The sequence below is a fragment of the Rhincodon typus genome, chromosome 23 (assembly GCF_021869965.1).
Source record: "Rhincodon typus isolate 14 chromosome 23, sRhiTyp1.1, whole genome shotgun sequence".
Lineage (NCBI taxonomy): Eukaryota > Metazoa > Chordata > Chondrichthyes > Orectolobiformes > Rhincodontidae > Rhincodon > Rhincodon typus.
Genome location: NC_063354.1, coordinates 42,747,771 through 42,759,924, shown reverse-complemented (window position 1 = coordinate 42,759,924; position 12,154 = coordinate 42,747,771). Strand labels below are relative to the sequence as shown.

At 41.9% G+C, this 12,154-nt stretch overlaps 1 protein-coding gene across 1 annotated transcript in view; it reads left to right on the top strand.

Annotated features, from left to right (window-relative positions):
• The window catches only part of spata20 (spermatogenesis associated 20), a 194,917-nt gene that overhangs the window by 1,290 nt on the left and 181,473 nt on the right, over nucleotides 1–12,154 (top strand). Inside the window, exon 2 of the mRNA XM_048611134.1 lies at nucleotides 11,850–12,017. Coding sequence (XP_048467091.1) covers nucleotides 11,850–12,017 — 168 coding nt within the window. The remainder of the gene's footprint in view (nucleotides 1–11,849; nucleotides 12,018–12,154) is intronic.

Sequence of the window (12,154 nt, the reverse complement as noted above, 5' to 3'; positions counted from 1 at the left end):
TTCCTTCACAGATGCTGCCAGACCTGCTGAGCTTTTCCAGCAAGTTTGTTTTTGTTCCGAATGAAATATTTGTGGCGGGTTATTTTGTCTGAGATTTTCCAAATCGCAAGCACTGCTTGGCTGGAAGGTTACAGATTTTTGTTTTTCAGGCAGATCGTGTAATGGGCAGAAATTGCATTACTACAAGTGGAAGAGGTTGAATTGTTTCAAAGCCTTGAGATAGAGCCAAGTGTTTCAGACAATACTTGCTTTGTTATTATTTATTCCTGGAATGTGGGTGCTGCTGGCTAAACCAGCATTTGTCGCCTGTCCCAAATGGTCTTGGGGGAAGACAGCGGTGAACTGTCTTCTCAAAATGCTGCACTATGTGCTGTCAAGAGGGAGTTCCAGGATTTTGATTCAGTGACTGTGAAACAATAGCAATATGGTTCAAAGTTGTGATGCTGTGTGGCTTGGAAAGGAATTTATGGAGGCACAGTGTTCCAATGACTTTTCTGTCCTTGTCCTCTTAGGTAGTCAATAGAGGTGGAAATGCATTAGTTTTTCTCCCCTGGAAAGCTATTGTACAGGGTCTAGATTGAAAAAATGCCGGAAATGTTTAGAGCTATGCAGGGAGCAGCTATTCCAGAACCAAACAGCAAGGAGGCTAAGCTAGACCTTGTAATGAGCAAAACAATAGCATTAATCAATAACTTCAAGATAAAGGAGCCTTTTGGTGACAGCAATGAAAAGATGATAGAATTTCATGACAAATTTGATGTGGAGAAGTGTGGGATTGTGATCAAAAACAAAGTTGCTGGAAAAGCTCAGCAGGTCTGAAGCATCTGTGAAGGGAAAAAACAGAGTTAACATTTCAGGTCCGGTGACCCATCCTCAGAACTGATGGAGGCTGGGAAAATGTCAGTTTATATGCAGAAAATAGGGAGGTGGGTGGGGTAGTGAGTAAATGATAGGATAGAACCCGAAGAGAGAGGAAGACAGTTGGACAGACAAAGCAGTTGCTAATGATCAGGCTGGGAGGGTGAACAGTTGTTAATGGGGACTGTTAGTGACTACAACAGAGGGTGTGTAATGGCAGGCTATGTGGTAACAAGGCCTGATGTGTGGGGTAGGGGGCTGGGACATGGGAGTTTAGGCCCTAAAATTATTGAACTCAGTATTGAGTCCGGAGGGCTGTAGGGTCCCCAAGCGGAAAATGAGGTGTTGTTCATCCAGCTTGCGTTGGACTTCACTGGAACACTGCAGCAAGCCAGAGACACAGATGTTGGCCATGGAGCAAGGTGGTGCGTTAAAGTGGCAGGCAACAGGTATCTCAGGGTCTTTTTTGCAAGCAGAACGTAGATGTTCTGCGAAGCGGTTGCCAAGTTTATGCTTCGTTTCCCCAATGTAGAGGAGACCACGCTGTGAGCAGCGAGTGCAGTAGACTAGTTTGTGGGAAGTGCAGGTGAAGTGTTGCTTCATCTGGAAGGTATGTTTGGGCCCTTGGATACTGGGGAGGGAGGAGGTAAACGGTGTTGCACCTTCGCTGGCTACAGGGAAAGGTGCCGTAGAGCTGTGGGGAGGTGTTCGGGGTGAAGGGATTGTGGACCAGGGTGTCCCGGAGGGAACGGTCCCTGCAGAAGGTGGACAAGGTCCTCTAATCTGAAGAATTGCAGTTGGCAGTCATGTTGAACAGGTATGTTATGTCTGCCTTCATTTGATTTGATTTATTCGTCATGAGTACTGGAATACAAAAGTACGTGCAGTGAAAAGTGTATGATGTTGTCACACAAGGCGCCATCTTAAGTGCAAGTACCTAGGTACAGAATTGTAAGAACCGAGTGGAAAGAAAATACAAAGTTAAAGTTAAACATTTCACTAGAAAACTTCCCAAACACCCTTGAAAATCAAGAGCTGAATGGGAGGGAGGGGCTGAAAACAGCCATCATCAACAGGGAAATTGATTAGATCTGACTTGTCTCCAGGACTAGGTGGCCTGCACCTTAGGATCTTAAAAGAAGTAGCTACTAAACTAGTAAAAACTTTGGTTATTATCTCCCAAATTATTTCAGATATTCTAGGAGGCTCCCAATGGATTGAAAAGTAGCTAATGCGAGGCTTTTATTTAAAGAAAAAGAGAGGGAGACCAAAAGCATGGAACCAAACACCAGTAGCCTAATGTTTGTCATAGGAAAATGAATTCAGTATTTTGGGCGGTTATAGCTGGATACTTAGAAAATCACAATGTGGTCAGGCAGAGTCAACATAGCGTTGTGAATTAAAGATTGAGTAACTAATTTATTGAGTTTTTTTTTGACGTAACAAGCAAGGTGGGAGACAAGGAGCCTGTAGATGCAGATATTTTCTAATCAACCTGGTCACAGGCGTTATTACACATAGAGTAGGTGCAACGTGAACCATGGCTTCCTGGTTTAAATTGGGCATACTACCACTGCACCACAGGATCCCCCACCTGCAGATGTATACTTGGGTTAGCAAAAAACATTTGATAAGCTGCCACGTAAAAGGTTGCTGCATGAGATAAGAGCACATGGAGTAGACAGTAATATGTTAGCGTGAATAAAGGATTAATTAATTAACAAGAAGTGAAGACTAGGAATAAATGGGTCCTTTTCAGGCTGCCAAGTTGTAACTTTTGGATACACGGGAATAGACTTGGAGCCTCAATAATTTCTAATTTACATTAATGTTTTGGATGAAGTGACTTGAAGGGACTGAATGTATGGCAGCTAAGCTTGCTGCTGAAACCAAGATAAGTAGGAACGTAGACAACAAGGTGCAGGGCTGGATGAACATAGCAGGCCAAGCAGCATCATAGGAGCAGAAAGGCTGACGTTTCGGGCCTAGACCCTAGGAACGTAAGCAGTTAAGAAGATACAGAGAGTCTGTAAAAGGATATAAACAGGTTAAATGAATGGGCATACATTTGGCAGATAGAGTATAATGTGGGAGAGGTGAACTTTAGAATGGAAAGGTAGCATGGTGTACTATTTGAAAAGAGAAGTACAGAGGGATCTGGATGTCCTGATCTATGAATCGCAAAATGTTAGTTTGCAGGTATTAGAAGTGATTAGGAAGACAAATGGAATATTGCGATTGAATGGAAAGTGAAGTTATTCACAAGTAGTGAAGTTTTCCTGCAGTTGTGCAGGGCTTTGGTGAGACCACATCTGAAATGCTGTGTACAGTTTTGGTTCGGAAGACCAACTTTAAAAGATCAGTTGGTCTTGAGAGGTGGGTTTATCATCCTTGCTGTTTGATTCTGGAATAACATACTCCCTAGTGGGCTCTAAACATTTCGAGCATTTGGTCAATCTAGACCCTGTAACAATAACCTTCCTGGAAAAAACACTAATGCGTTTCCACTTCTATAGACCACCTAGAAGGACAAGGACAGCAAATGCATAGGAACACTGGTGTAGAAATTTAGAAAAATAAGATGTGCTCTTCATAGAACATATAATCTTGAGGGGACTTGGTAGCGTGGGTATTGGGATGGATATTTTCCCTTGGAGAAGAGACTAGAACTAGGGGATAGTGTTTCAGACTAAGAAGTCAGAGATGAGGCAAACCATTTCTGGTTGAAAGGCAAAATAGACTAGTAGGGCCTACTTCTGCTCCCAAGTCCAATGTTCCTAGAAGTGCCAACCAACTCTGTGGGATAAACATTTCGAAGTAGATTAATTCACAGAACATAGGTGTCGGGCAATAATGCTGGCCTTGTCACTATCACCAGTTGCTGCAGAGAGGTCAGTGGTGAGCTGAACCTTGACAGACCATAGGTGTTCTCACACTGTTGGGGAGGAAGTTTTAGCATTTTAATTAATCAACATTGAAGGAACGTCCGTATATTTGTAAGTCAGGATGGTGTCAGGACTGGAGGGAAACTTAGAGATTCCTTCACACATTGTGCCTTTGTCGTTCCAGGTGGTGGAGATTGAGAGTTTAGAAGGTGCTGTCGGAGGATGCATGGTGAATCGCTGTGGTGCAGCGTGTGGGTTGGGGTGATGATGCGGATGATGTGCATTGCTGCCACTACACAGGGTGTTGGAAGATGTAATTTTTAAGATGGTGGATAGCATGCTAATCTAGAGGTTACTTTGTTGTTTATCGGGTTTCATGAGTCCAGTTGTAGCTGTACTCATGTAGGAAAATGGAGAGTGTTGCGTTAAGCCCCTGACTTCAACCTTCGAGATCTTTGAGAGGGGTTGAGAAGTCAGGGGATGAGTTACTTGTTGCCCAATACTTGGCTTCTGGCCTGCTCTCGCAACCGCAGCATTTCTGATCACTGGTAACCTGAGACTCTTGATGGCGAAGAATTTGATGATGGGAATGCTATTGAATACCTGTAAAACTTGGTTAAATTTTGTCCTGTGGGAGGTGGTAATTTTTTTCACGTCTGTGTAATGCTGGGATTATCCTTGAAATCACTAGCTCTTTAAAGCTCTGAATAGGCTTTTCTCTCCTGAGCAAAACTCATTTATTCAATTGAGGGTCAGTGTGGCCTCAACCTATGACTTGTAAGTTCTGCATCATTCACTGACCCTTGCCACAGTGTTTTCCTGATGAAATTGGGGCAGGAACAGTGAAACAGAGAGTTAATGTTTTGAATCAAATATGACTTCCTCAGAACATACAAGATCCTTGCAGTCTGGGAAACCTGAGATTTGTGGGGAAAAAAATTGTTCTGTTCTTGCTGATTAGACCTCCTAATGTTTTTATTTTGTTTACAAAGCTATGAATTTGAAGAATGTTTCAGTACAGAAAGGGGACATTTGACCAATTCTGTCTGTGCTTGACTATTTATAAAAGCATCCCGACTTTCCTTATCAACCTGTACATTTTCCCTTTGTGTTTCTTTTTTAATTCTCATGGACATTGCTGGCAAGTCCAGTGTTTGTTGTCTATCGCAAACTGGCCTTGAAATGAATGCCTGCTAGGCCATTTCAGAGGACAGTTAAGAGATAAGGTATTACATACGAGTTAAGGCAAGATATTACAGTTTTCAGAACCAAGGCAGATGGATTTCAAACTTCGATCAGCCATTTGGGGTTCAAGGGCAGCTGAAGGGCTTTTTCTTTTGTTGTATATCCAGGCAAAATTATGATGAGATCCAAGGATCATAATAGTGATTCCATACTCTGTGCACTATTTCAGGAAGAGTATCATCTGTACCATGCAATACTGCTTCCTTCAAAACTGGGTTAAATGCAATACACTGCGAACAGGCAGTTTTGTTTGAGTAAAATAAGTAAATTAACAGTGTTCAGTATAAAACAATAAATTGTGCATTCTACTAGGCTAGATAGCATGTAAATAATAAAAAAGTGGCACAAATGTGCTTTCAGTGTGTTTTCTCTCTCTGTCTGGGCTCCATCTCCACCTCTCATTTATCCCAACCCCCCCCCCCCACTTTTTTTTTGAAGAAACACCTATGTGCATGGGCAATGAACTACTTGTTGAGAATCTGCAAAAGCATACGCTCTCCATGTATCACCATTCATCGTGCTTGGAAGATATATTGCAGCTAAAAGGTTGTCCCCCTTGTAATCACAGTTGTTTACAGATTATCAGTTACTCAATGTTACTCCAGATACAAGTGCCACTTTCAGTAAAGTTTGGAATCTTCTAATACTTTGATTGTTTATGTCAATGCCTTATTCTGAACTAACTGAATGGAGTGTTAACAGTAGGTACCTTCCTGAGTTGAGTACTGTCTTATTTTTTGTGGACGTTGATGTATCTTAGGTTGTAACAAAAATAACCCCTTGCGACCCGGATCCAATAGTTATTAATTTAAATGTTTGTGAACATGTACAAAGCGAATAGTCATAGGACTTCTTATAAATTGAAGTAATTTACTTCACCGTGAGGAGAACATATAGAACACAAGTTATCTTCCAATTCACTCAATTCAACAATTTAGTTTTATTTTTAATCCCTCAGTGGTCTCATACTTCCACTCCTGGAATAAGACCATAAGGTCCAGGAACAGAATTAGGCCATTCGACCCATCAAGTCTGCTCCACCGTTCATTTATGGCTGATATGTTTCTCAACCCCATTGTCCTGCCTTCTCCCCATTACTCTTGATTCCCCAGAGCAATCAAGAACCTATATATCTCTGTCTTAAGTACAGTCAATGACTTGGCTCCACAGCCCTCAGCAGCAAAGAGTTCCAAAGATTCACCACCCTCTAGCTGAAGAAATTGCTCCTTATGTCAGTTCTAAATGGTTGGCCCTTCACTCTGAGGCTGTGTCCTCACGTCCTAGTCTCTCCTACTAGAGGAAAATTTTCTCCATGTCCACTCTATCTAGGCCTTTCAGTATTCTGTAAGTTTCAATGAGATTCCTCCTCATCCTCCTAAACTCTGTCAAGTACAGAGCCAGAGTCCTCAACTGTTCCTCATATGACAAACCTTTCTCCCCGGGATCGTTCTTGTAAACGTCTTCTGTACTCTCTCTAGCATCAACACATCCTTCCATAAATACGGGGCCTAAAACTGCTGACAATATTCCAAATGCAGTTTAGCCAAAGCCTTGTACAACCTCAACAGTACTTTTCTGCTCTTTTATCCTAGCCGTCTTGAAATGAATATTAACACACATTTGCCTTCCTAATTGCCAACTGAGTCTTCATGTTAACCTTAAGAGAATCCTGAACTAGGACTTCAAAGTCCCTTTGTGCTTCAGATTTCTGAAGCCTTTCCCCATTTAGAAAGTAGTTTATGCTTCTATTCTACTACCAAAGTGTGTAACCTAACACTTTCCCACATTGTATTCTACCTGTCCCTTCTTTGCCCACTCTCCTAGCCTGTCCAAGTCCTTCGGCAGTAACTCTGCTTCCTCAACACTACCTGTCCCACCACTTCTCTTTGTATCATCTGCATACTTAGCAACAATTCCCTTGGTTCTTTTGTCCAGATCGTTAATTTGTAACTTGAATAATTGTGGTCCCAACACGGACTCTGCGGTACTCCACTTGTCGCCAGCTGTCATCCTGAAAAAGACCCCTTTATCCCTGATCTTTGCCTTCTGCCGGTCAGCCAATCCTCTATCCGTGCTGGTACCTCACCCCTAACACCATGGGTTCCTATCTTATTTAGCTGCCTCCTGTGTGGTACCTTGTCAAAGGCCTTCTGGAAGTCCAAAAAGATCATGCCCACTGACTCTTCATTGTCTGACTTGCTCATTACCTTCTCAAAGAATTCTAACAGATTTGTCAGGCACGACCTCCCCTTGACAAAGCCATGCTAACTTAGCCCTATTTTACCATTCACTTCCAAGTACTCTGCAGTCTCATCCTTAATAATGGACTCCAAAATCTTACCGACAACTAAGGTCAGACTAACCAGTGTATAGTTTCCTGTCTCTGCCTCCCTTCCTTCTTAAATAATGGTGTTACATCAGCCATTTTCCAGTCCTCTGGAACCCTTCCTGACTTCATTGATTCCTGAAAGATCACCAACAATGCCTCCACAATCTACTGAGCTATCTCCTTCAGAACTCGGTTGGAGTACATCTGGTCCAAGTGATTTATCCACCTTCAGACCTTTCAGTTTTTCCAGCACTTCTCCTTAGTGACGGCCACTACTCTGATCCCTGCCCCCTGACTCTCTTGAAGTTCTGTTATGCTGCTAGTGTTGTCCACTGTGAAAATTGATGCAAAGTACCTGTTCAGTTCCTCAGCCATTTCTTTGTTCCCCATTACTACTTCTCGAGTCTTATTTTTCAGCACTCCAATGTCTACTCTTGCCTCTCTTTTACCTTTTATATATCTAAAAAAAGCCTCTTGGAATCTTTTATATTATGAGCTAGCTTACCCTCCCATTTCATCTTCTCCCCCCTCCCCTTACTGATTTTTTTAGTTATCCTCTGCTGGTTTTTAAAGGCTTCCCAATTCTCTGGTTTCCCACTAACCTTCACTATATTGAATGCTTTATCTTCAGCTTTTATGCTGTCCCTGACTTCCCTTGTAGCCACGGTTGCCTCATCTTCCCCTTAGTGTGTTTCTTCTTCCTTGTGATGAATTTCTGCTGTGCCTCTCGAATTACCTCCAGAAACTCCTACCATTGCTGTTCCATTGTCTTCTCTGTTAGGCTCTCCTTTCAAATAATCCCTGGCCGGCTCCTCCCTCATGTCTTTGTAGTTACTTGTACTCAATTGTAATACAGCTGTATCTGATTCTAGTTTCTACTTCTCAAACTGCTGAGTGAATTTAGTCATATTATCATCACTGCCCTTCACCATAAGTTTCCTAATCAAATCTGCCTCAATACACATCACCAAATCCAGAATTGGTCTGTTCCATAGTGGGTTCTATTATGAGCTACTCCAAAAAAAACATTTTGTAGACATTTCACAAATTCCTTTTGTTGAGATCCTCTACCAGCCTGATTTTCCCAGTCCATCTGCATATTGAAACCCTCCAAGATTATTGTAATAATGTCTTTCTTGTGGTTGGTTGGCTCGCCGAGCTGGTTTGTTGTTGTTCCGCAGGCGTTTCATTACCCTGCTGGGTAACATCATCAGTGCAGCCTCCGATGAAGCACCGTTGTGTTTTCCCGCCTGGTTTTTAAAACTCTGGAGTCAGTTGAGCTGAACTTCCAGTTTTCCTTCGCAGTGGAGTGTATATGGGGTTGAGTTCTATGTGTTTGTTGATGGCTTTCTTCGTGGGGTACCAGGCTTCTCCAAACTCCCGTGCCTGTCTCTGCTTTGCTTGTCCCAGGATCTTAGTGTTGTCCCAATCGAATTGGTGGTTCTCCTTATCCATGTGGATAGAGATGAGTGAGTATTGGTCGTGTCTTTTTGTAGCCAGTTGGTGTTTGTGTACCCTTGTTGTTAATTTCCTTCCTGTTTGTCCGATGTAGTGTTTGTCACAGTCTCATTGTCGTATACAAGATTCCCTGCAGAGACTGTGACAAACACTACATCGGACAAACGGGAAGGAAATTAACAACAAGGGTACACAAACACCAATTGGCTACAAAAAGACACAACCAATACTCACTCATCTCTATCCACATGGATAAGGAGAACCACCAATTCGATTGGGACAACACTAAGATCCTGGGACAATCAAAGCAGAGACAGGCACGGGAGTTCCTAGAAGCCTGGTACTCCACGAAAAAAGCCATCAACAAACACACAGAACTCAACCCCATATACACTCCATTGCGAAGGAAAACCGGAAGTGAGGTAATCGAGCTCAACGGACTCCAGAGTTTAAAAACCAGGCGGGAAAACACAACGGTGCTTCATTGGAGGCTGCACTGATGATGTTACCCAGCAGGGTAATGAAACGTCTGTGAACTAATGAACCAGCTCGGCAAGCCAACCAACCACAACACCCACAACCCGAGCTACAAATCTACTCCAAAACCTTAGTGACTTTCTTACTTGGCTTTTCTATCTCCTGATTTATTTTCTTCCCCACATCCTGACTACTGCTAGGAGGCATGTGCACAACTTCCATCAGGGTTTTTACCCTTTGCGGTTTCTGAATTTCTACCTACACAGATTCTACACCTATATCATTTCTTGCTATTAATTTAGTTTCATTTCTTACTAGCAAGGCAGCCCGATCCCTCTGCTCATCTGCCTGTCCCTTTGATAAGATGTGTTTCCTTGGATATTTAGTAATCTAGTGTAGATTTCACCACTCTGAAATATTATTTCATTTTGGCCTTTTCATCACCTGAATTTTAACTGCTTCACCATTTATGGCTGTGACTTGAGCTGTTAAGAACTGAGCTGTAGAATTCACTCTCAAGGCCCCTCCACCTCTCTTTCCTTGTTTGACTCTCCTTAAACCGTAGATCTTTGGCTAAGGGATTAACCATCTGCCTTAGTATCTCCTTATGTCTCTTGATATTAAATGTTGGTTTGTAACACTCCTATGAAGCACCTTGGAATGTTTTATTACATGAAAGGTGCAATAAAAATACACTTTTTTATTGTTTGAATAATGATAGAGCTGTTGTCTCAGTTGGTAGTACGTTGGTCCATACATAACCATGCACTGAACTTCCATCGGAGAGATCTGAGCATGAAATTCAGGTTGACACACCCAATACTCTTCGGAGTGGATGTTGCACCTTCAGAGGTATGTGTTTGGATGAGAATGAGGTCCCTGTCTGCCCTCTTGGGTAGATGTAAACGATTCCATGACACTATGAAGCAAAATCTCTAAACCAGATAATGTGCTGTGCTCATCTTGCTGAGTTTCCTACATTAAAGCAGTGACAGAACTTCTGAAGCAATGAAGGGTCTGGAAATTAGTTTAAGATGTCCTGTATTCATAAAGGTGTTGCCCAGAAGGAAAAACCAGTAAAACTTGTGAATGACTCATGCTGTTAAGACTTGTGTACCTCAAAATGGAGTTCCAGCATGACCAGTATGTTCATTTCTAAGTATTACTGTTTTTATTTTTACTGGTTTTCCCCTCTTGAATGCAAGTTCATTCCTTATTTAAGTTAACTGGATATTCTGGCACTCTGTTTATATAATTTGTTTGACTTTCTTACCCTAAACAAGGTGACTTCTAAATGCCCTCTATCATCTTTACTTCTGCATTATATTGCAAGTGCTCACAGCTTTCCTTTTAATGAATTTGACTAATTTCACAGCTGAAAAATACTGCAGGTGGTGAAATATTGAGACAAAAGCAAAATGATGGTTACACATAAATCAGTTAACACCTGTAGATAACAGAATAGTTAATGCCGACGGTCCACCCTCAAAGCACTACTTCTCCCTGCAGTTGGTTTCTTGATTGCTTTAGCAGTCTTTTTGTTTCCAAATTCTAACCTCCCACACTGTGACCTGTTCTTGTATTTTATCTTTTACTGTTCTTGGGAATCAAAGATCTTTGCACTATAGTAGGTATAGATGTTCTCCCATCGTCCAGATAAACTAAGGAACTAGTTAAATACCATCCTTGGGATAACAGCATTTTAAGTTATTGGAGAGGGGGTGGGGGGAAGGTGTTGGGGGACTAGAGAAGGGGGGAGAGAGAGAGAGAGAAGGAAAGAGAGAGAAAGGGGAAGGGAGAGAAGTGTAGTGGTGTACTCGCTGTATTGCGTAGGAAATGGTGATGGGGTTGTTTTGAATAGGAAATATGCAAATCAGTTTGTATGTGAAGAGATCTGATAGGTGGGGATTTGAGGGTGGGGACATGAGATGGGCGATGTGGTTTTGATCCCTGGGAAATCATTTACTTGGTGGGGTGGAGGGAGGGAGGGGGGTGGTGTGTATCCGTTGGCCTATGAAGCAATACTATAACTTACCTTCTCCCAAAGCTGTCCTTCAGCTACTGGCTTTCCTGTGGCCTGGTCCATTGCTCCTAACCTCCGTTATAATATTTAAACAGACAATTCATGTCCTGTCTCACCCATTTTAAACTTGAATGTTGACTGCTTTAGAACTGGATTTGAGGTTTTTATAAAATGTAACACCTCATCTGACTCACTGTACCCATTCTGTGGGTGATTTTATGTCCTAAACTATATTACAACACACTTCAATTGGGCAGAAAATATCTGACCTTATCTATTCTCCTGTATTTTTCAAAAATTTTTTTAGACACACTTACAACTGTTGCGGAAACAGAGAATCAACAGCAAATGTTATATATTGTAAATATGTTATTACATGCTTATTCAAGTTTCAACACATTGGTTTCTGTTAAATCATGCAAATTGAGTACACTCTGGGCCTGTTTCAGATATTAAGTTTTAAAATGCGGATCAGAATCATAATTTGTTAACTCATCGAGAAATTAAAATGTGGTCTTGTGAACTTTATAGTTGGTTGCTGAATACAAGTCATTTTTTTGATTTGAATCAACAGGAGCTTTCCTACCAGAGGTCTTAGCAAAACGGCGTTTGTGACCATGGCAACAGGCAGCAGTGATGGACCACGATGTTCATCAGGCCCAAAGCCAAAGCAGCATACCAACCGATTGATCCACGAGAAGTCTCCCTATCTTTTGCAGCATGCAAACAATCCTGTAGACTGGTAATCACCTAGCCCTTTATAAGATTAGGGAATTGAAAATTTGATCTGAATGCCAGGCTGTTTATTCTGTAATAATCATCTATTTGAGATTATTGTGCGTATTAGGATAGAGGGGCTGACTGGCTTGCTCTGTTGTG